Source organism: Siniperca chuatsi, linkage group LG5, assembly GCF_020085105.1.
Source record: "Siniperca chuatsi isolate FFG_IHB_CAS linkage group LG5, ASM2008510v1, whole genome shotgun sequence".
Lineage (NCBI taxonomy): Eukaryota > Metazoa > Chordata > Actinopteri > Centrarchiformes > Sinipercidae > Siniperca > Siniperca chuatsi.
This window is the reverse complement of record NC_058046.1, coordinates 24140746-24164515: the sequence shown is the minus strand read 5'-3', so window position 1 is coordinate 24164515 and position 23770 is coordinate 24140746. Positions and strand designations below refer to the sequence as shown.

The window sequence follows — 23770 nt, the reverse complement described above, 5'->3', positions numbered from 1 at the left end:
CTGCTTCATTGGGTTTTAATGTCCATTAACCATGCTCAATTGCATTGTCACAAGCAATTGTCTTATCTGCTAAAAAGCAGCCATAAAATGGAAAATTACAATATGTGCAAGCTATCAGCCAAGGCTCTATGGCTTTGTGGTAATTTTCAATTTAGATAACAACTCCCCCAGCCTATGAATATGAAAGCAGTTCTGAATATGAATTGTAAAAGGGAAAATAAGATTAAACACCTGCATGTCAAAAGGGCAACAAAACTGTTTTGACAGAAGATGTAAATGTTGACCCAGCAGTCTCAGGAATTACATGTAGCCAAGAGGCACAGCAGGAGCACACACTACTAACATTAACAAAGGTCAGACTGTCATAATTTGATGAATTGAGGGCATTTTTAAATGCACTTCAAACTGTGAAAGATGTTAATAACTGGAAAGTGTAAAACAGTTGTTGATACACGTGAACTCATTTGAGACAAGGGAAAATAAGATCGAAGAAAGAAAATGTCCGATACATGTTTGAATTTTCAATGCCTTATTTAGTTTTCTGTTCTTCAGGGTACCTGTTGTAAGGTGTGGAGAAGGTTGCCATCACTACATCCCTCCCGTTGACATGAATGACATCCGTCACAGCCTGCAGGATGTTGAAGTAGAAGTGGGAGTCACCAGGGATGGAGCAGTTCAGGCGAGATTTCAGAAATGAGGTCCACTGCTTCTCCAGGACACGGGGCGAGCCGCCTCGGTCGTTCTTACAAACCCTGGCCACCCGAGGAAACACCACCTGACCAAGACACACACAGGTGAAATTTTACATTTGAATCGCTCGCTTAGTCTCATGTCACATGTCACCTCTGCAGTCTCCTGCACTGAATTGTTTAGCAGCCCATCAAAGAAGCGATTCACTGATTTAGCAGTGCACTCCTATAACACTGTCTGACTCACGATGGACAGGACAGATCAAATCACTGCAGCAGAACCAGAGAGATCATCTTTTTTATTCCACACATTCTGCTTCCTTGTCAAAACTTGGTGCCTACATTACCCACAATGCAACTTGACCGCCGGAAGTTCAGTCCGAGATTCAGGTGTGTTATGCTAGTAGTGGTTAATGTAGCCTCGAGCATCACAGCATCACAGCCAAGTGATGCTGACTCAAGCAACATCACTTGAGGCACTTTATCATATTTCACGTTGCTCCTTCTGGAGCCATAAAAGGCTTTGTACAACTTTTTTTACATACAAACAGACTATGATGTGTAAAATTGATGGAGTTCCCCTTTAGGGCCAGAAGTTGGTTTAACAAAACTGATAATAATTTCCTATATAAAGAAGTTTTCACACACACTTAACTCTGAATCTTTTATTTTGCACTTTTTATGAGGCTAAGAAATTGAGAAAAGTAGTATTTGTACAATGTAGTATTTGTTCTGGCCTTGTTCTGGGTCTTTTGATCATACTGTATCACATGATCTTCATCAGCAGATTCCCCATTCATCCATGCTGCTTAAAAGCTAAGGTTTTCAGCCAAGATGGAGAAGTTCTTAAAGTGGTCAGAAAAAATGGAAGTTTGAACATTTCCATGACAACTGGGCAAACTCCTACTTATGATCAAAAGCTCCATGACAGCTACTAAATGGGCCTGGTGGTGAGATTGTTTTCTGTTTCTAAAGTCAAGAATGAACTTTGAACGTCAGAGGATAAGAAACTTTTGAATTTGATGCCCAGCAGAACAAACTATAGGTGACACCACAGTGTCTTAATCCAACGTTTCATCACTTTGCAATTTAAAGACACAGAAGAGTAAATTGGTGTGTTTGATATGCTGTTATAGAGTCAGCACCTGGCAACAGAAAATTTCAAGTATAAAGCTTCAAATAGGAGCCGGCGTTGTAATTACATCTCTGCCGTGAGATCACACAGTCAGTATTGTAATTAGTTGTTGTCACACTATACTTAACAGCAATAAATCTAACCCTGACCTGAAATTGCAACCTAGAGTAAACAGTGTGAATGGGTGTGAACATGTATTTAAACCAGATCTCTACACACACAGACACACACACACACACAACCACACATAAACACACCCTCACCCATGCATACATTATAACCAAAAAATGCATGCACAAAAGTACAGAAAACACACATACTTGTTCAGTCACTCTGTCAAACACACACAGACACACACACACACACACACACACTACAGTACATGGGGGTCTGTTCACTGTGAGATTAAAGAGCAGTGAGATTACAGAAAATGTATTACACAGAACAGGTGAGACTGTCAAGTTGAATGTGGAATTATGTCAGTTTTACATATAACAGTTCAGTTTCTCACATTTCTCCTTGCTAAAGATAGCTGAACACTGGCTTATCTGTGTGTTACCTGGGCACAACCACTACACACACACACACACGAACAAGTACAAATACACAGATCACTCATACCAAAAACTTCCTCATACAAGGCTTGTTAATTCACTTGTTTAAAGAAATATTTATCCTTTTGCATTTTCCAGATAACAATCCAACATTTAAACTACAGCAAACACAAACCTGCCACAGTAGATTTATCAGTTTGCCATAAAGCACAAATGACTGATTACACTGTCATGGAAGGCCAATTTACTTTATAATAATGAAGAGATATCATTCACTAAATGTTAAATTGTTCTGTGCACCATCAGTTCTACCACCACATGTGTAATTATACTGACATTGCCTTCAAAACACACAGCAGATTCAGAGGCCTGATCAGTATTCATGCTCTGTATAACACATGCCTGTCACTTCTGGCAGTGAATCCATTATGTCTGTGTTTCTTGTTACCTCCGCTCTGTTCTCATCTCGTCCCCTCTCTTTCTCACTCTCTCTTGTGTGTTTCCTTTCATTTATTCTGAAAAATACATATTGAGTGATTCATTTCCATAATGTATTTTCTTCTACCTGGTACCCAATTAAACTTTCTGAGGGCAGGATCCAAAACTAAATTGAGGAGGTTAATAGAAAAATTTCTGTTACTGTCCCTTCGGTGTAAAACCTGAGGAAAAGCCTGTTTCTTCGTCAACCTTTCTTCTTGCACTCTGTCTCATTTCTCTGAGACACTTGGGTGGAATTCCTCTTGGGAAACATTGAGACGATAGGTCAAATGGCAGTATTGCCGGACGGATGCGGACGTGCAATTCAAGCTGTATATTTAGACTTCAAAATGGGATCTCAAGACATCCACAGAATTTTCTTTTTGGATCTATTTTAGGTCCTGCATCCTGTCCAGTATTTATCTGTTACTGAAAAATCTTTGGCCACTTTACAGCTCTTGAAAGCCTCCTTCCAGTTATGTGATACACCCATATCCTGTTAGTTTCCTCAGGCACTTCCTGATTCTTCTGGTAAATAGGAAGTCACCTCTGATTAGTGTTCAAACAATAGCAGAATAATAGGGCCTGTACTTACCTTTCCCATTGTGTTGTACTCCATAGCAATTTCCCGAAAGAAGAAGTAGATGAAGTCTCCATAATCGACTGCCTGGACAAAGTAGGGCTCTGCAGGAGGAAAAAAATAAAATATGAGTCAAAGTGACGTTTTGCCGTGACAAAACAGTTCTGACACCATATTTCACAGTAAACAGCTGGGATATCTGTCATATTATGCAGAAAAGCACTGACTGTGAGCCTTGAGTATCTCAATCTATCATCCATTATATCAGCGAAACAATTTGCATTCAAGGAAAGAGAGATCTCTCTATCGAGTTTTGACAGGCTGGACTTGTGCTTGTTTCTCCCTGGGGCAGAGCAATTTCCTGGCTACATCAACTCTACCAGGGCAGGTTGGCAAAATGTACTGCGTCAAACAGAGCTTGTGGCATTAGCATAAGTGCTCCTGCTGTTCGTACCTAGAGTCATACACAGATGCACAAAGATACATATACACGCAAATCATAAATCACAAAAACACAAACACATGGTCAAGCATGCATGTCAAAACCCGAGTTTGTTTTCTAACTTGTCAGTCAGCTTGGTGCTTTCCAACCAGAGAGAATTTGTTTGTGTGTCCCCCACTCACCTTTCAGCCATTTGGAGTCGTGTTTGACAGTGCGCAGAGTCGGGCTGTCTCCTAGGCTACGATAGATGACCGCATCGATCGCTAGAAAGTCTGTTACGGTGGCCGAGTACAGCTTGCCATCTGGAGAGGGAACACAGAGATGGAAAGAGCAATGAGAAGGAAAGATGGAGATGGAGAGGGGAGAAGAATGAAGAGGGAATGATAGAGAGCCATAAAGGAAGAGAAAAAGGTGAAGAGAGTAAAGTTGAGTCAAGAGATAAACACATAAAGCCACTCAGAGATTCCTGCTCTCTGTGGCTGGATACACAAACATGTTTCAGATGGCTCAGACCTGGAAAATGAATGAATCACACAAACCGAAGAGACTCTCTGATGGACAACAAACAGGCTGCACACACACTTAAACATGTTGCACATTTGTAATTGCTCACTCTCTGGCAAACACACTTCAAAAGCACAAACAAACACTGAAGCCCTGCATTCACACACACAGTCTTAGGGCCCCACGGAAACCCACAGGCACACACTTACATGCACGTACGTACACACACATGCTTCACGGACACAATCCACCACCAGCATGACCTCAGCCTGCCTTGGCTATAACCACAGTGGAAACTTAAACTACATAATTGAAAGGATATCAGTCAGAGGAACCCTCTTGATTACTGAGTGCTTCCAGCTCCTTCCAAGCAGCTCTGCTACACATTAACTGGTCAAGCTAGGCGTTTACTCTCCTCCTCGGCTTTAAACAGGCAGAGACAGCTCATCAATACTGCCATAAATCGGTTCACAGCAAATAATAATGGGGACTGAATTGCAGCTGTTGCACCAGAAGAATCGCACCCTGCCAATACTATGCTGACTCATTCTTCATTCTATTTTTGAAAGAAAGTGAATGAGAGACAAAGAGGATGACAGAAAAGTATTATTCCATTTTTTTCTGTTACCCCAGTACTACTGATGCGTTTCCAAAGGGCTCCAAAAAGCAGCAAATTCTTGACGCAGAGCAAATGTGGCCTCAAGTTCGACAATTTGCTCTAGTGCATGTAACACAGTTTGGCTTTCATTCTTGACATATTGTCAGAGTATTGCCATTAGAATAAACCGCAGGGTATTAAAAACAATATTAAATACAACCGCAACTAATCCCCTTGCTCAAATAGACTCAACTTTCCCATCTAGCTCAAACATGTTCCAATGTTTAATAAGTACAGATAGGAGAAAATTAGGATGAATGTTTTTGCCTCATGGCAGTCAATGAGTAGTAGTAGTATCACACATACATACATCTATTTTCAGCTAACTTAAAATTGGGGAGAGTTTCTCTCATGTTAAGCCACAGGAAAGGACTTAAATATTGAAAATCACAGTGATGAAACGTAATCAAGTACTTAAAATACAGATGAATTAATTGTTAATTTGACATATAGAGATGCATGTAATCTTACCAGCAAAGAGGGCAACATTGGCGTGCTTGGCGTCATATGGGCAGCGTGCCATTCCACTGATCTCCTCTCCCAGGGCCTCCAAGGTGTCCAACTAGGGTCACAAATGAGGTGAAAGGTCAACAGAGGGTCAAGACAATGTAGTGTTGTTAAACATAACAATGGACTTGAAATACAACTTAGACAGGAAATGTTGGTTCCCAGTTGGAGGAAAAGATCTAGAAGAGAAAAATGAGAAAATGCTCAAATGTCAAAACAATGACCATCTGAAGGCACTACTACAAAAAAAAACTGTGTTAAAGTGGAGAAATATGGTGTGAGTCATAATAAAAAAGTCCCAAAAGGCTGTGGTACCCAGCCCAAGAGTGTGTCCATCTAACTCTGACCTAAACTAATATCCTGTGGATGCCACTCTGGTGTCCTACTGAGAGTTGTCAAAGCAGCCCATCTGGGAGTATCTGGGAAACTGTCATGGTAGGAGATGAAAAACATTTTCCACAGCAGCATGTTCCGCAGTATGGGTGGATGTGGTTTGCTTCCACCTGCCATGCTTTATCCTTCAACTATACTGGTGTTAAAGAGGAGTTTTAAGAACCCTCAAGACAGATCTTTAACCCATTTACTGCAGTGCTTTCCCTTGCTCTGATTTCTAAAGTCTGTGAAGAGGAAATATGGGTGAGCACATGGCCCTGAGCGGGGAATGTAAGAAATTTTTACTAAACCACAGTAGTTTTTAAATAGTAAATCATACAGTAGTCATTATTTTATGTTTTGCAGCCTCAACTTTGTCTTGTGCTAAGAGCTTTTCCTTGGGCAAGACTTGTTCCCTGATTTAGTATATTTCAGGAGAGATCCTAGTTTTAATCCTGCACCTAGACAATGTAAAAGTTTTCTTTTCTTAGCACTGGGAGTGAAGTTTATCCAAACTTACAGCTAATTTTGTTCAGTCACTCAGTAGTCTCATTTCCATGAGCTATTTTGAGGCTTTGTCCATTGTTTAAGAAGCACTACTGGTCTAGTTTAGGACTTAGTGGGATGATCTCTGTGAATTGGAATTTAGACAAGACTTTCCTGTTTTGCACCCAGTTTGGTTGCAGTGCGATTGGCAGTGCATGGCGGATGATCAGATGTGGTTGAAAGGTCACTATCATCCCACCATGAGTTGGCTTGTCTTCCCCAGCACGCCTTAGGACACTCTTTTACCCTGGCTAAAGACCAGAGATACCCACGAAGACACACACACAAGAGAGAAGAGAAAGAAAAGCCATACTAGCCAGAGGCTGAGGTCAGGGAAGATTACTGAACACACTGTTTGCCTACGGAGTTCATAATACATAGTCATTTTTCTTCTCTATCTTTGTTTCTATCTCTCTCGTACTGTACTTCATCGCTTCCTCACTTTCTCTCTTTCTCTCAACAAAGAGAAGCATAGCTTGCCAAGGCTGCAAACTGCTTACGCCGCCCTTTCTGGTCTCTAAACAGGTCATTTTGTTTTCTATTCCTGTCTCGGCGGAAACGGTTATCATCTGCCCACTAAAAAGGTCACACACACTCCGGCGCAATGCTGGAAAAGCCTGCCAGAGAAATTGTTGAGGCTGATTTGGCAGAGAAAATTACAAGTGACCTTTTACAACAAACACAGAACCACCAGCAACAGCACATTTTCTCGATTTCTCATTTCTTCTGTTTCTTCAGAAATTATAGGAGGATAATATATGGAGGAGAGCTGGTTTAAAGATATATATTGTTATTAGACAGAGGAGACTGTAATTATAGATTAGGCTGAGTTAATCATAAGGGACGTGAGTAACTGAAGGTCAGGTGCATCCACTGAATCAGAGCGTCTGGATGTACAGAGCGACGGGACTCAGTTGTGCTTGAAACGTCAGCAGCTTCTGTATCAGCTACCGAACACAAACATTCCCTCCTTCTCTGACACATAACAAACACACACTCACATATCTCTCACACCACAGCAGCTACCCCCACCCCTCCATCGCCTCAGTTGATTTCACCGAGGCAGTGACCTCCGTCTACTGGGCTTGGCTGGCTGTCACTGATCTATTCCTGCCGTTTGAACAGAGGAAGGCACTCCCAGCCTGCCCGCAGATATACATACAGCTCCCGTCTCCTGTCAAGTTGGCATGTGTGGAGAAACAACAGCCAAGTGCTCACTTGCTCCGGTTAGCCTTGTCCAAAGCAATATCCAATATTTTAAAAATGGGCAATAGCAATCCATAAAGCTGCCACACTAAAACACAACATTTTTAAACATTACCATAAAGAAACTTGATGTTTAAACAGTCAGATGGATTTTTTTACCTTGTTTACCAGGCAAACCATATTATGCTGTCAACTCCACTAGCTGCAAAAAAGAAAGAAGTGCTTCAGCTTTGTAGAAACACAATTCAAAGTAATGGGAAAGGAACAGTAGCGCTGTCACACTTTGTCAGCGCTGCCTTAACAACACACTGTTCTGTAGGGATCTACTGTAGCTTAGCAGACGAATGTACAGTAACCTTGGCTCAGGGTGCTGTGTATCTAGATGAATTAATTACTACAACAGCTCATTGGTGTTTTCCATAGGCTATATGCTAATTAATTAGACAAACACAATGTAGATCCAAAACATGCCCATCAGGAGTGTTATAATTGGTTCAGCATCAGTTTCAGTACTCAGGGTGAGGGACACGTTCTGCTTCTGTGTCTGTTTTTATGACTCCTTTATGGGCTTTTTTTATAATTGCTGAGGGATTTGTGAAATCTTACTAAGGACAAACTTAGTGTAAACTGAGCCAGTACCCCCCTTATTAACTGTTTGCTTGAAACTGTTTCCTTGTTTATTTTTATAGAATAAGAACAGTAAAGTGCATTTTCTTCTGAGGCGTAGGTCTCCTTATGCAAATCTAATTTCTATGATTACAGTGGTTCCAAATAATCTTAGCGGTTTACCTGGTTCATGATTTTGATTAATGATTTTGTCCTAATTGTTGGTGTCAGAAAGGGCAGCCACGGACAGATAATTTATTATAAAGGAGAAAAAGAAAATCTTCCTTCTACAGATCCGGGCACCAGACATATTGATAAATGTTCAGATCTGTGTCCTACAGTTTGCAGCTGAGTTTAGTCCCTGCACATTTCTTTGTATGCAATCCATATTTCCACTTGCACAACCTTCTCCATCTATAAAGGTCAAGTGCACAAGTTCACACCTGGGCCAGAAGCGGTTGTGTAAACCAAACAAGGACAAAACTCCCTTGGAGAGGGAGCCCATTTCTCTGCAACCTGTTTCTGAGCCCTGAGAGGATGAACCCTTTCTGACCACCTTTTTATGCTAGAGCAGGAAACTGGAGTTTTTGCTACTTTTGAGAGAAATATGTTATTTTAACCAACAGAGGAAGAACCTAATTTATCTGAACCTTCAACTTCTAAAATTATTGATCTTTTGGAACAAGAATGGTGAACAAACATTGCTCAAATATGACAATAATTTGGTTAATTATGTGTCCTTACTGATGTATAATTATTAATTAATTACCTTTTACATTGTATGCTATTGTCTTTCTTTGTAATGAACATTATGTCAATCAAACAGCTTCTGGAAAAGCTGTAGTATAGAAAGGCATGTGTGGATGCATTTTCACCTTGTTGATTACAATACATTCCTCTGTGTGCATTAATCATATTTCAAATGCAAACTTGGCACAGATGAAATTTCCCAGTACACCTCAATCCACCAGTATCAAGTCGAGGACACATCACCTGGGACCCACTGCCTCCAAGCCTCCCCACTGATTCCCCCCGCTTTGCCCGGCAACAGGCGATGAAATTGACTCCAGTCATATATCAGCTCAGCTGGATGGGGTGTTTATTATTACAACTCAGCAAGGGAGTGACAGAGGGAGAAAGCAACAGAGGGAAAGATGGCGAAGTGGTGGGAGCAATGGAGGGGGAGAGGAATTAAGGCTGGCAGGAGAGGAGGACAGAGGGAGGAGGGCAGGAGGGAGGGAGGATGAATAGAAGAAGAGAGGGAGTTGGGTGCTGTGAGGTGCCGAGGGAGAGGACTGTGCCATGGCTGCCAAGGTGTCTGTCTGTGTTTTTTCTACATGCATCCATGTGTTTGTCAGTGTGTGTGTGTTTGTGTTGATGCCACCAACACAAGGTGAAAGGCAGATAACGAGAAGAAGCTAATGAAGAAAGAAAATTAGAAGGTTTGTAAAAAAATAATGAAAAAATGAAAATCAGACAGAGGTAAAAAATAAAGAGGAAACCAGGCAGGAAAGGTGTTAGAACAGAAGACAGCGTGCTGTGTTGCTGGTTTGGGTGGGAGCCCTCCCTGCCCCCTCTGTCTCCCTCCACTTCTGCTCCCCCTCCATCCCTCCCGCTCACCCTTGCAGCGCTGTTGATTAATGTGGGATGAGGCTGGCCCCGAAACAGAAGCTCTTTTCAGCGCTGTCACACTGGGGAGATGCAGAGGCAAACTGTGGCCAAGGTGGACTTAACCACAAACACACACACACAAACACACAGACACACACACTTTTGACCAAGCAGAGTGGATGAACCCAGCACGCCATCAAAGGCCTGGTATCTGCCCAGAGAGTCTGCCAGCCTGCCAGCAGTACAGTGTGTGTCTGATGATTTTGCAAAATGTGTGTGTTGTATGTTTGCCTGTTTGCACAGTTGTCAGTATTTGTATGGGTGCATACACATGTGCCCAGGCATTTGTATGTACATTTGTATGTTTGTGTGCAAGTGATCAGTGGTAATTTTTTACAACATTTTAAATGCTGTCAATATCTGACTCTTTTGACAGCCTTTACATTTAATCTGAATGAAATCATGGCTTTTTGATTCAATTATTTCTAGACTAAAATGCCTATTTTATTCTACTAAAATAAATACAGTGTCAGTGAGAAAGAGCAGTTGCAAGAACATTAAACTGCCTCACTAAAATATGCAAGGGCTAAATGTATATTTTAATGAACACTTGAATTAAATAATTGTCTTTTATGTACAGATGTGTTACTTTTCACACAATTACTAGATCTTTTTCTTAACAAACATTCCTAATTTATTTTGAGATTAGGTTAACATCGACCATCATGTGCAGTAATTTATGTGCAGTATGCATTGGTTTTTATGTTTGCACAGGAAAGCGTACTTGTGTGTATGCATTTTACCAAGCCTCACTGTGTTTTACAACACTTCACCTCACTATTCCCCTTAACTCTACCAGACTAACAGCAATATCAGTGCAGTAGCAGCTAAAACACAAACCTTGAAACCATAACCGGAGGAGCTATAAAAGCTAACCACGCCTGATAAATGCAGAGACATAAATTCCACTTTCCCTGCAGGAGGAGTCAGTGAATTGAAAGACGTCCACTCTGTGTGCTTAGCATGCTGAACCACAAAGGCAACGGAGCGGAGATGCCTTGTTTCTCTGGTAAACACATCTAGTGAACCAAAGCAGGAGAGTTTTCCCCACAGGCCACCTAGATAACATCTCTGTGTGCTGTGACCATTGCATCACATCCTAACAAACCAAACAATAACATCCTTCAGGACAGAACCTCTGCTGAGTTGTTCTGTCTGTACTACTGTCTTTCTTACTGGTGCCTGTCTGTCTGATTCTTCCTGCATCTTTCCTTCTTGCCTGATGTTGTTCAAATCAAATTTTGGTAATTACCAATTAAACTAAGCTATGGTCAGCCCAGCTGCTGTAACTTGCAGAAGTAGTTAAAATTTTCTTGTGAATGAGCTAAGATTTACTCAATGTAATGGCAATGCTGCTCAGTTTTTCACACTAAGGCATCAAAAAACATCAGATTTATGTCACTAGGCAAGGAAAAAATGTGGACATTTTCAGCAGCAGGACAGCCCCATCTGCTTTTTATGTTTGTCTTTCTTGCCTGCCTGTATGCCTTAAAAATCTTTTTTTATGAATATTTTTTTTGTCCATCTGCTTCCCTGTATGCCAATCTCTCTTTTTTGTCTATCTTTTCTTGACATCTCTATTTTTGTCCATCAAGTTAATCTTAATGTCTACCTGCTCTCTTTCTTGACCCGAGGTCATTAATATGCATCTTCATAAGGTGGTTTTGCTTTACCTGAAGGAATCTTGAAACTATTCCAGACATGCCCACATGAATACTGCCAGAAAGGCATCTGTTTACAGGAGAGGGTTGAATCAGATTTCAGGACTGAAACTTGTGTTTCGGTGTGTGTATGTGAGTGAGTATGTATGCAAGAAGGAAGGTAGTTAGGTTTCTCTGCTTCTAAATCAAGTGTGTCAAAGTACACCTGGAGATAAAGACATAGGAGGAGGGCCTGCTGAGTTGTGAAAGTCATCCATCTTTGTCCATCGCTTTATAGCTCACCCCTCCACCCCCACCCCTTCACTCCCACATGGTTGGGATTGCATGTGAAAAATGTCCCTGAATGTGTGTATGAGTGTGTGACAGAGGAAAAAAGAAAAAGAGAGACAGAAGATAGAGAGAATAGTAGTTTTAAGAGACTGTATGCGCAAAGTATGTATGACGAATGCCTGTCATTGGGATAAAAAAAAGGGCAAATAGCACCAAAGATATGTGTGTATTTGTGAGTGTGTATATGTGTTTGCGTTCCTACCTTGTAGGTTCGACAGGAGGGGTTGAAAGCATTTGTTCCACAAACAAACAAGGTGTCATCATTTTGCTGCAGGAGGACTTTAATGAAATTGTGACACTCATCCTTCAGGGAGCGCAGGCCAGGAGAGAAAGTAAGAGAGAAAGAAGAAAGGAAGTCCTTGGTGACATTTGCATCTTGTACAATAGACACTTTTACACTGAACGCCATATGTGGTTTGTAAAACGAGAGGTTCTTTCTTTTCTTTCTTTTGAAGTACAGCATGTAGTGCTCGACAGACAAGTGTGGCATTTGTAACAAACATCAAGCACATAATCATGCAATGTAGCATTTCTTCATGGTACATTAAGACATATTTACAGCCGAACAATAAAGGTTTTGTCAAAACTTTCAAAGAAAATACAATTTTGCAGTCATTTGATATGACGATTCTCACTGTTGTGCTCTATAAACTGCGATAGCAGAAGATTATATGAACTGCAGAGAGTGTGTTATTGCACCTGCAGGGTCTCCTGTGTCTGTTAATGTGTGTGTGCACGTGTGTGAGAGAGAGAAAGAAACAGAGAGGCTGTGAGAAATTACATCTGTTACAGCTTGTCTGCACTGCATAATGTGTGATTGCATAAGTGTTTTGTGAAGAATAGGGTGACATTTGTTCTATAAATGAAGTTCGGGTGTAGGCAGAGAAGCTGCATTGTTTGTGTGTTTAAGTGTTCGTGTGTGTGTGTTTTCTCTACCTTATGTTTCCCTTTCATTCTGCAGGTGTCCACGTCTGCCTGTCTGGACTTCCATGTCATTTTCTGGAGAAAAAAGATGCAAGTAAAAGAGACAATGAGAGAAAGAGAAAGCAGACAAGATAAACATCCAGGTAGGAGAAAAAAAACAGAAAGCACTATAGAACTCAATAACCAATCTATAGTGTGATCAATAATCATCATCTGAGATGCTCCGTCATTGATTCTCCTAATGAGGCACCTGCTCTGAGGTGAACTTTATTCTAAGCGCTGATTGGAGATCAGTTTACCTCCATGAACCTCTAATTCTCTGCCAGGGAGAAGGAAATACGATACTGACCCCAGATCAGAACAGAGTCTGTCCAAGGACAGATCCTGCCTCAGAGCTGGGAGCTCATTTCTGTGGATTGATAGGCTGGTCATCCTTGTGCATACACACACACACACACACACACACACACACACACACACACACAGACTGCCTTGGCCTGTAGGTCAGCGCTGGCCAATACCTGCCAGTCAACTACAAACACTCAAACGTATAAGCCGTCTTTCATTGTCAGACACACTTAACAGTCAATGCTAAGTTATATCTGGTTTCCAGCCATACACACTCACATAAACACTCACATACACCACTTTTCGTCCCTCCCCTATGTGGCCTGAGGGTCAGCGCTGATCCGCTGGTTCAGACCGCAGCGTACCCGCCGCTGTTGTACAACATGTTTGGAGCTCGGCCACTGATTAAAGACCTTCAGTCATCAATCAATCTGCGCGTCTCCCACCAAGCTTTCATCTGCAGCCTGCTCTCATTAAGACCCACTCGCCGGGCTTTGACATTGAAGTGGATGAGGTGGAGAGATGGCGGGTTGTTGTATACACGAAAATGGCCTTGTTTGAATTCTGTTTGCATGCATTATGTTAAGGGCAAGTGATGCCAGCGAGGAGTGGTTGGAATGGAATGGAGAGTGGGTTATTACAGCCGAGGGCCTATGTAAATATGAGACACTTTTTGAATAATCTGAAAATATACAATGGGATCTTCTTCCCTTCCACATCCATCTTGTCTTTCTCGCCCTTCTGCAATGTCATCTTACCTTTCCCTCTTTTTTGTCCTTTCTTCCCTCTCTTTTTCCTGCTCATCTTCTTTTATCCACTTGCCCTCCTCCTCCTCCTCCCTCACTTCCTCTACTGTCCTCTCAGCTTCCGTTACACAGCCATCAGACCTTCCGCTGTCCCACTGATGAGCGTGGATGACGCAGGCGGTTTGCTAGCTGATTGATTGGATAATCTTCTTAACGGGGTCAGCATGGCGAGCACGGCAGGCTCACACCGGTGAGCGGGTGAGTAAGACTGCTGGCAGGCACACGTATACACCCACGTGCACACATAAACACACAGCGGCACACACAGCCAGGTTTGTAGGGTTACGTTGTCAATCACAGCAAGCTGAGAACAACACGTCCTCAAAGAGACAGACGTCTCACTCACCTTACTGAAAAAGATCTCGTCACTGTTGGTAGTGTCTGTGTCCACCGTGTATATGTGATCCCTGCGATGGAGGGAGGGCGAGAGAGAGAGGCAGAGAAAGGAGAGAGAGAGAGATGAGAAGATAAGAGGTTAGACAGCAGCAGTCAGAAATTCAACAAACAATAAACCCATTTTTTTGTCTTCACTGTGTTTTCCCCCTGCAGGCAGCAAACAACATCTGAAAATGGGGCTTTGTATAAACTTTGTTCAAACTTCAAAAATGACAATAAACAAAAGGAGGCCAGATCTATTTGCTCTGTCAGACAGAAACAGTCAACAAAGGTTTAGAGCGCTGTGGCACAGGCCTGGGGACAAAAGCCTCTTTGTCCCAGAGAAAGGTCTTGAGGGGGGGTGAGGGAGAAGGGGAAGGTTGAGACGGGAGGTGCCAAGTCACTCAGAACTGTTCAGGTCAATTAAGCCTAGTGTTTGAGCCACAGGAAATCTATACTAACACTCATTATAGCTCAGACAAGAAGACTTGTGTGTGCTGGCCTGGAAATATACAGGCTTCTCCTGTATTACACAGTCCAGCCATAAAGGCCCCAGCAGGGCATATGGAAGACATAAAACCCACAAGGGTTAACTACATCTCAGACAGACCGACCAGCTGGTGGACCAGGCATGTAGCTACACCTACTTACCATGGCGAATTAGGGTGCCGACAGGGAGAGGGAGGGTGCAGCGGGGGGTAGTAGGTGTAGTACTGGTGTGAGCAGAAGACACAGAAAGAAAAGGGGATTTTTCTCATTTGAGGAGAGAACCAAAGGTGACCATGCCAAACGATGTAACTACTTTAATTTGTTGGAGATTAGCCGTTGAACGTGTTTTTAATCAAAGTGTATAACAGTGGCATCGTCAGACTCACGGCTTAATTACGTTCCAGCTCCCCAACCTGCGCTCAGCCAGTCAGCCTGCCTTGCTCTCTCATTAACTAAATCTAATAAAGTCTTCGGAGGAACAGGCATCTTGAAATGAATCCACTTATATCGCTTTCCTGGGGGCCACCGCCATCTCCTCGAGGATAAAACCCAGTCTACTGTACAATATCAGCCACAACGCTTAAATTGAATAATTAATCTTTAAAAGCTGCTGAAATTAAGAAAACAGCGCTGCTTTCTCTGTGGGAGAGGACAAATTTCCAGTGAGGACATGGGTGAAATCGCTGTCAGTGAAATTTTTGCTTTGTTTTCTCTCACTACTCCTTCTTTCCATGTCTAATTATAACACATCACAACTCTTCTACAGTACACCATGCTCTATTCACCGCACCAAATGTTTTCGGCTATCTTGCCTTCATCGAGGTGGTGCACAGTCCATTGATCAGTCATGTGACTTATAGATCACTATAGCAACAGTACTAACTAAATAAAACAACATTATCATCATCTTTTTAAAAAGCCATGAGTGTAGTTCTGTTTAGTTGACCTCTTTATGGGCCCAGAACCTATTTTCTAAATTGCTTTCTTCATTTTTGGGTAAATCCACCTATAAGTCCTTATGCCTGCCAGACTAAATTCCAAGTCAATCTGTGGTTGACCTTAACACGTACATCCCTTAACTAAATTTCCGATTGTTGAAAAGATTTCTGTTCTTCGATTAAAATTTAAAAAATTTTCATGTAATATTCAGCCATGAAAAGCAAAAAAGAAAAGAAGGAAGTCAACTTTAGGTCAGTGAGATACATCCCATGCCCTTCCCAGATTCAAGTTCACTTGCTCGAGCAAATGCCAGATGCTGGCTGTCACTGTGCACTCTGCCATGACTAAAAATCGAGCATTTCAGGCTAAAACCGCAAACTGCAAAATGTTTTTCATTAAGACACTCTGGTAGCACTACCATTGCACTACTCAGGCTAATTGATTTGGATTGAATTTCCAGGGTTCCTGAACGGCCCTTCTGTTTCAGTGTTTCTTTCGCCTTGCTGCCCGGGTAACTGGATAAATATCATGGAGCTACAGTAAATTTGATTATTTAAATGGCAACTGTAATTTGTCAAAGATTTTTTTAGAAATCCACACCATCACATTTAAGATAGAGTAAAGTTTAAATGGAAAAGAAAAATGATGGGTGATAACAGTGATGGATGATATCACTATAATGTTCAGCTATGTCTCCTAAAGTTCAGCGACTTATTCATTTAACTTCAAATTTAAAATTCAAACTTTATATTAAAAAGACAAAACTAAATCAAAAGCTATTAAATCAGAGGATTACTTGGCGGATTTAGTGTAATCCCATGGGTTATTTTACTGCCTGCAATTTTAAAACAGCTCATGATTAATCTGTAATTGACTGCTCCATAATTTTCGACAGTAACTTTCCCCGCTCCCTGACTTGTGCCTCTCTTGTCCTCGTGCTGACAGCGTCCTCAAGGGCCGAGGCCTTCCAGCCGCAGGGTTTTTGGTTCCAGCTGAGATTAGAGGGAGCCAAGCGATGAGGCGTCCCTCAAACATCCTGACTAGAGATGGAGGAGGACAATGGAGCGGCTGTGTCTGTGTCAACACCAGCTCTCTAAACACACACATGTGTAAGGAGACCAACCCCCCTTCACCCCAACAAGCTCACACAAACAGACATATGCACCCTTTCCCCTCTTCACCACTGCACCTCATATTACAACATACTCACTTTCCTCTGGTGTGTGAGTCACATCTATATAACTATATATAAAAGAGAGAACAGAAAGCCAAGGCAGGGCCTTCAAGGACTACACTGGTGGTATTGTAATGTAAGACCATTAACTACAGATCGAATATAGTTAAAATTTTTGTGGACCATTTTCTAAAGCAAACCTGAAGTTTTAAAATTGATATCCTACCTTCCAGGCAGCCATTGGTTTCCATTTATTTAATAAACTACGAAAATCTACTTGAAGAGAGTTCCTTGAAATACTTGATCCATCACAGCAAACATTTCATTACCTTTATTTCTTGAAAAAGTTACATTATTGTCACGAGGTACGATCTGACTGACATGTGACATCCTTTACCAAAAATCGTCGCATTCATAAAGTATTATTATTACTGGACTTATTGGATAATGAAACTAGGGCTGCAACTAACAATTATTTTGATTATTGATTAATCTGCCGATTATTTTCCTTATTTTCTTGATTAATCTATTAGTCATTTTGTTTATGTAAAAAATTGTGAAAAAAACCCAAAGATATTTAATCTACAAATATATAAAACAGAGAAAAGCAGTAGATCCTCATATTGGAGAAGCTGCAAACAGAGAATATTTGGCATTTTTGCTTTAAAAAATATGTAAAACGATTAATCACTTGTTAAAATAGTTGCTGATTAATTTTCTGCCAATCAATTAATCAACTAATCGATTAATTGAGTAATGCAGCTCTGCAGGAAACAAAAGGACATAACAAACAATAACCAAACATACTGAAGATGATGTAAAAAGTTGAATGTGAAATTAGTTTCCAGCCTTAAAAAGGTTGCTGGTAAACTGTCCACTGAAGGTTGAAGGTTGAAGCACCAACAGGGGGGTTATATATAACAGAAACCTACAAAGTGTGATCCTACAACGTACATTTCCAAATCAGTGGTTAGAGATATCAGCATTTCATCTTTTTTAAATATTTTCTTGTTATGAGTCTAAAGCTGAGGTCAGATTTCAAGATAGTTCTTGCCCGCTGAGCATAGTTTAGACTAAACAACTGGCCTGAGTAAAAACTGCTGTCCTGTTAGAGCAAAAATGTAGCAAATAGTAATGATAATGATGTTTCCATTTGCACTGAGCAGTTCAGTGCGAATATAGAAATAGGTGTTCTATTGTTTATTGTTTCCTAGAATGGAATCCATTTACATTACGGATGTACACATTTACATTTCACTTGTAAAATTATTTATGAGAATGAAAAATGTCTTATGAGTGTTCTTCCACTTAGTTTGTGTACTATGTGGAAAAATCCAGGCATTTCAGGTAAACTCCTTTACATAAAGTTTTGTAATAACTCACAAAGTGCAGAACAAGATGAGTTGGGAATCTTTAACAGTGTATATACTATCTACAGTATGTGAGTAAAAATTGTTGTAAATACCAGTTGATTTAATCTTTTCTTCTTCACCATGAGCTTAACTCCCTCTAACAGTTGCCTCACTTACTGTCACATTTCATAATGAATCTCACACCACTCACACCACATGTTTCAGACTGGGTCCAACAAAATTATCAGGAATTGTCAGGAAGCTTATGTCTGTAGTCTTGAGCCCATTCAAACTGCATCATAATTAATCTGTACCAGGGGTTTTCAAAGTTTGACACTGTGCCCATCCCTGTGGGCTGTGGGCCCCATTTTTATAGCCTATATTTGTTTATATTTAGTATGCCAAATTAGCTATTAGCAGTTTCTGTTTGCAATGTACCCATGGATGTTCAAACAACTATCACCGGATTACTTTGATACTGAAGAAAAAGTAAAAAAAATATTCTAAGGCAAGTTTTGGGGTTATATGGAGCGTATTTTTCTATTATTTCTAAGCAGATTTATGGAAGTTAATTTGCAAAGGATGTAGCAAAACCTCTGATCAATGCCAACTACTGGACCCAAATCTAATTGGTTCAAATCAGTCTCAGACTCAAATTTACAATCCAGTCAGAATTTAGTCTAGTCTAGTGTGACTAGGCCTTTATTGGATACTGTTTACGAGTGACTTAATTTGCTAAATCCACCGGAAGATGTTTTGCTGCATGTAGTTCTCTTTCTAATCATTTTCTCCTTCTCGACTGTAAACTATGAATCAAACATGCTCTGAGAATGGCACAGTGCTGTTACACAAAACATAAGGGTCAACTATATAGGGGCTGTGCTGTTGATGATGAAATTCGAAATACTGTGAGAAATAACAGAAGCCTTTGAAAACCAATGAGGGCAGAACATTGGCTGTCAATGTGAATCACTTGGCATGGGCTTTATATTTCCCGAAATTCAGCAACAAAAATGTATGAGTAGGACGGAAGGTATGCAAATATCCTCTTAGACACAAATATGGAGGCACTGAAAAAGGATGGGTACAGACAGAGAGAAAGAGCTGAATGACCAAGGCAAGACAGTAGACCAACTTAGCGTGGGCAAGAGTGTGAGATTGAGAGCAATAGAGTGACATGTCCGTCAGACATGGTAGCCATGCGTGGCCATGAGAACACAGGGGCTTTGTGTGGAAGAATGTCGTTTTCATAACAGCACATTTCTTCTGGGGTGACGGCGGGCCAGCTTGGTCCATCTGCTGGGTCTTTGTCAAACTATCTTGCACTCCGGTAGCAGAAAAGAGAGGAACGCGATTAGCATGCACCCCGCACCTTTTGCCACCACCCCTCTTTCTGCGAACTAAATGCCTGCACGTCCACCTCCTCCTCCCCCCCTCCCACGCTTTCTCTCTCATCACCCTCTTCACCCATATTCCTCTCTCTTCATAACTGGATCATGGGTGGTAGAGGAGGGTCCATTGTACATTGTTTTGGCTTTCCCTGGTTCAAATCCTCTTCACAAAGTGGATGGGAGGGACCGGGAAAGCCAGCAGGCACCTTTGGGCTGTGAAGAGAGTTATTGAGGTTCTGAATGCGCTAAGGGCATCAAGAGGACCTCAGTGATGTGGTGGCATGAAATACAACAAGCCAGAGTTCACTCACCCCCAAGCTGAGGCAGGTTGTTCTTTTCGAAGGTTGAAGTTCTCATTATGGTTTTCTACATTCTCTCCACATTTCCTTTTGTGAGTGTGTGCATATGAGCATTTGTGTTTGTTTTGTGTGTGGCTGAGTCAGTGGGGTGAGGGGCATGTTTTGAGCATGCACACTTTCACGCAGTGAAACTGCATAAAATATGTGATTTTCTTTGATTTATTGATTAAACTTCATCCAGTGGTCTCAAAATATTTTCCAGATCTCCATTTCTATTGCTAGAAAGCCCAGTAAGTAAGGGAATTAGTCATTCATACTCACAAGTTAGTAATATGTGCTTTTGAATTACTTTATTTGCGCTCATGAATTAATTATTTGTGCACACCAACTAACAGAACATGCCATTAAGCAATACTGATAACATTTTAACATATGGTGAAGGGATGTCACGGATTACCCCATGTACAGGGAGTGCAGAATTATTAGGCAAATGAGTATTTTGACCACATCATCCTCGTTATGCATGTTGTCTTACTCCAAGCTGTATAGGCTGGAAAGCCTACTACCAATTAAGCATATTAGGTGATGTGCATCTCTGTAATGAGAAGGGGTGTGGTCTAATGACATCAACACCCTATATCAGGTGTGCATAATTATTAGGCAACTTCCTTTCCTTTGGCAAAATGGGTCAAAAGACGGACTTGACAGGCTCAGAAAAGTCAAAAATAGTGAGATATATTGCAGAGGGATGCAGCAGTCTTAAAATAGCCAAGCTTCTGAAGCGTGATCATCGAACAATCAAGCATTTCATTCAAAATAGTCAACAGGGTCGCAAGAAGTGTGTGGAAAAACCAAGGCGCAAAATAACTGCCCGTGAACTGAGAAAAGTCAAGCGTGCAGCTGCCAAGATGCCACTTGCCACCAGTTTGGCCATATTTCAGAGCTGCAACATCACTGGAGTGCCCAAAAGCACAAGGTGTGCAATACTCAGAGACATGGCCAAGGTAAGAAAGGCAGAAAGTCGACCACCACTGAACAAGACACACAAGCTGAAACGTCAAGACTGGGCCAAGAAATATCTCAAGACTGATTTTTCTAAGGTTTTATGGACTGATGAAATGAGAGTGAGTCTTGATGGGCCAGATGGATGGGCCCGTGGCTGGATTGGTAAAGGGCAGAGAGCTCCAGTCCGACTCAGACGCCAGCAAGGTGGAGGTGGAGTACTGGTTTGGGCTGGTATCATCAAAGATGAGCTTGTGGGGCCTTTTCGGGTTGAGGATGGAGTCAAGCTCAACTCCCAGTCCTACTGCCAGTTTCTGGAAGACACCTTCTTCAAGCAGTGGTACAGGAAGAAGTCTGCATCCTTCAAGAAAAACATGATTTTCATGCAGGACAATGCTCCATCACACGCGTCCAAGTACTCCACAGCGTGGCTGGCAAGAAAGGGTATAAAAGAAGAAAATCTAATGATATGGCCTCCTTGTTCACCTGATCTGAACCCCATTGAGAACCTGTGGTCCATCATCAAATGTGCGATTTACAAGGAGGGAAAACAGTACACCTCTCTGAACAGTGTCTGGGAGGCTGTGGTTGCTGCTGCACGCAATGTTGATGGTGAACAGATCAAAACACTGACAGAATCCATGGATGGCAGGCTTTTGAGTGTCCTTGCAAAGAAAGGTGGCTATATTGGTCACTGATTTGTTTTTGTTTGGTTTTTGAATGTCAGAAATGTATATTTGTGAATGTTGAGATGTTATATTGGTTTCACTGGTAAAAATAAATAATTGAAATGGGTATAAATTTTTTTTTTGTTAAGTTGCCTAATAATTATGCACAGTAATAGTCACCTGCACACACAGATATCCCCCTAAAATAGCTAAAACTAAAAACTACTTCCAAAAATATTCAGCTTTGATATTAATGAGTTTTGTGTGTTCATTGAGAACATGGTGGTTGTTCAATAATAAAATTAATCCTCAAGAATACAACTTGCCTAATAATTCTGCACTCCCTGTATAAGTATATCCACATATTTCTATTGTTCATTTAGATTAGCTTGTCCATTGCCTCACTATTTATTTTGCACTGCATTAACACTAGTCTCAAGGGGACAAGGACTAATGTAATCAGTGCAATAACCTAACAATGTTGATGAAGGAAGGAAAGAAGTCAGTATTTGTAATAGGAACCTCAATATCAAAACACAACTTCTAACCTGCTGCTAACACTCTGGGTGCGCCTGCCTAACAAACTGGAGTAGCCACAACAACCTGTAACTTTAGTTCCTGCTGTTACAATAACTTGACACTAAGAGCATTAATTACTATTTCCAGGTTCTGTATATTTCTGCTGGATGAATTGCTAAAAATGCTAAAATCTTAGGAGAAAGAAAGTATTTTACATATTTTCAGAGTTACATTTTGAATGGAAACTTGTTCCAACTTTTAATTCAGGTGATTATGAGTACTGGAGCTGCAAGCTTTGTTTCAGAGTGTGGACGTGGCTGTATGTCGCTGGTGCTGGGAGGAGAGGGAGAGGAGGCAATCGTGTAATCCCAGTCATTAGTGGGTTTTAACAGGATTTGGTGTAGCTACAATAATGGAGACTCTAGTGGCCTCCACTGCGAGACCCAAAGAGACCCGACAGGGAAGAACAGCGGCCACAGAGGCACGACTGTTCCAGAGGACTCAACTGAGAGACGGTAATCTGGATTTTTTTAGTTAGTATGTGTGTCTCTTTGTGTGTGTTTGTGTGAGTGCTAATGGCAACCACACATTTTTGTTTCTCCACTCTCACACCGATCTTTCCCTCTGTCTCTCACTGTCTCTCTCTCTCTCTCTCACACACACTCACACACACATTCTCTCTCTGGTTCCCATGCTTCCCAGCCTCATAGAGGGGTGTAAACAGAGTGTGGTTGGTGTTACCATGGTGAAGGCCGACTGAGGTCCAGGCATGGCGACTATGCCCTGCATGTGGAGAGACCTGGGGCATGCTCACTAGGCAGGCTATACAGTAACACATTCACACACACACGTACAATTATATATGGACTGTCTCATTTTCTGCACATCTCTTCTCCTCATGTCCTCAAACCTTTCCCTAACCTCAAAGGGAAAACAGTTTCAACCTGGGTTTTAGCCATCATTTCTATCCGTAACAATAACATTGTATAACATTAGGCTAATCGCTGGGCTCTTGGAACTGCCTCGCTCTCTGAATCAGACAATAAAACAGGCTCTCAATTTTCTTAACTTACTCACCATGGTGACATTGATGAAAAGAAGTCAAACAAGGCGGGAAACACAAGCAGTCAGGTAATCACATTTTAAAGAAAAACCCCATGTTAGCCAAACTTATTTGGAAAATAAAAGGCAAAAGGAAAGATTTCCATTGTAAACATCCATCATAGTTTACAGACCGCCTTCCTCGTTCACCTTTGAATTGCTATAGTTGCTATAGTTGGGCATGCACACAGTTTTCTTGGGTAATGAGCAATTATTACTGACATTATGGGTGCTCTCACCTTTGGTTTCACCTCCAAATAAAGTGGTTTAGATAATCTGATGAAACTGTCGGCTTGTTTACATCGCTTGATCGTCTGAGTACTTGATTCCCGCCCCGTCAGACTTTGACCAGATCATAACTGTAACCTAAATCTTAAACATCAAAGCAGTTTGAGTAGGTGAGAGCTGTTGAAATTCTCTATACTATCTCTATACAAGCTTACAG

At 41.4% G+C, this 23770-nt stretch overlaps 1 protein-coding gene across 3 annotated transcripts in view; it reads right to left on the bottom strand.

The window, feature by feature from the left end:
* sema6a (sema domain, transmembrane domain (TM), and cytoplasmic domain, (semaphorin) 6A) overlaps positions 1–23770 on the bottom strand; it is a 108704-nt gene that overhangs the window by 31255 nt on the left and 53679 nt on the right. For all 3 annotated transcript variants that reach the window (XM_044197902.1, XM_044197903.1, XM_044197904.1), the window contains exons 4-10: positions 14363–14423; positions 12875–12937; positions 12141–12242; positions 5511–5601; positions 4060–4179; positions 3451–3539; positions 558–775 (exon numbers count right to left, since the gene is read on the bottom strand). In XM_044197902.1, the coding sequence (XP_044053837.1) occupies positions 558–775; positions 3451–3539; positions 4060–4179; positions 5511–5601; positions 12141–12242; positions 12875–12937; positions 14363–14423 (744 nt within the window). The remainder of the gene's footprint in view (positions 1–557; positions 776–3450; positions 3540–4059; positions 4180–5510; positions 5602–12140; positions 12243–12874; positions 12938–14362; positions 14424–23770) is intronic.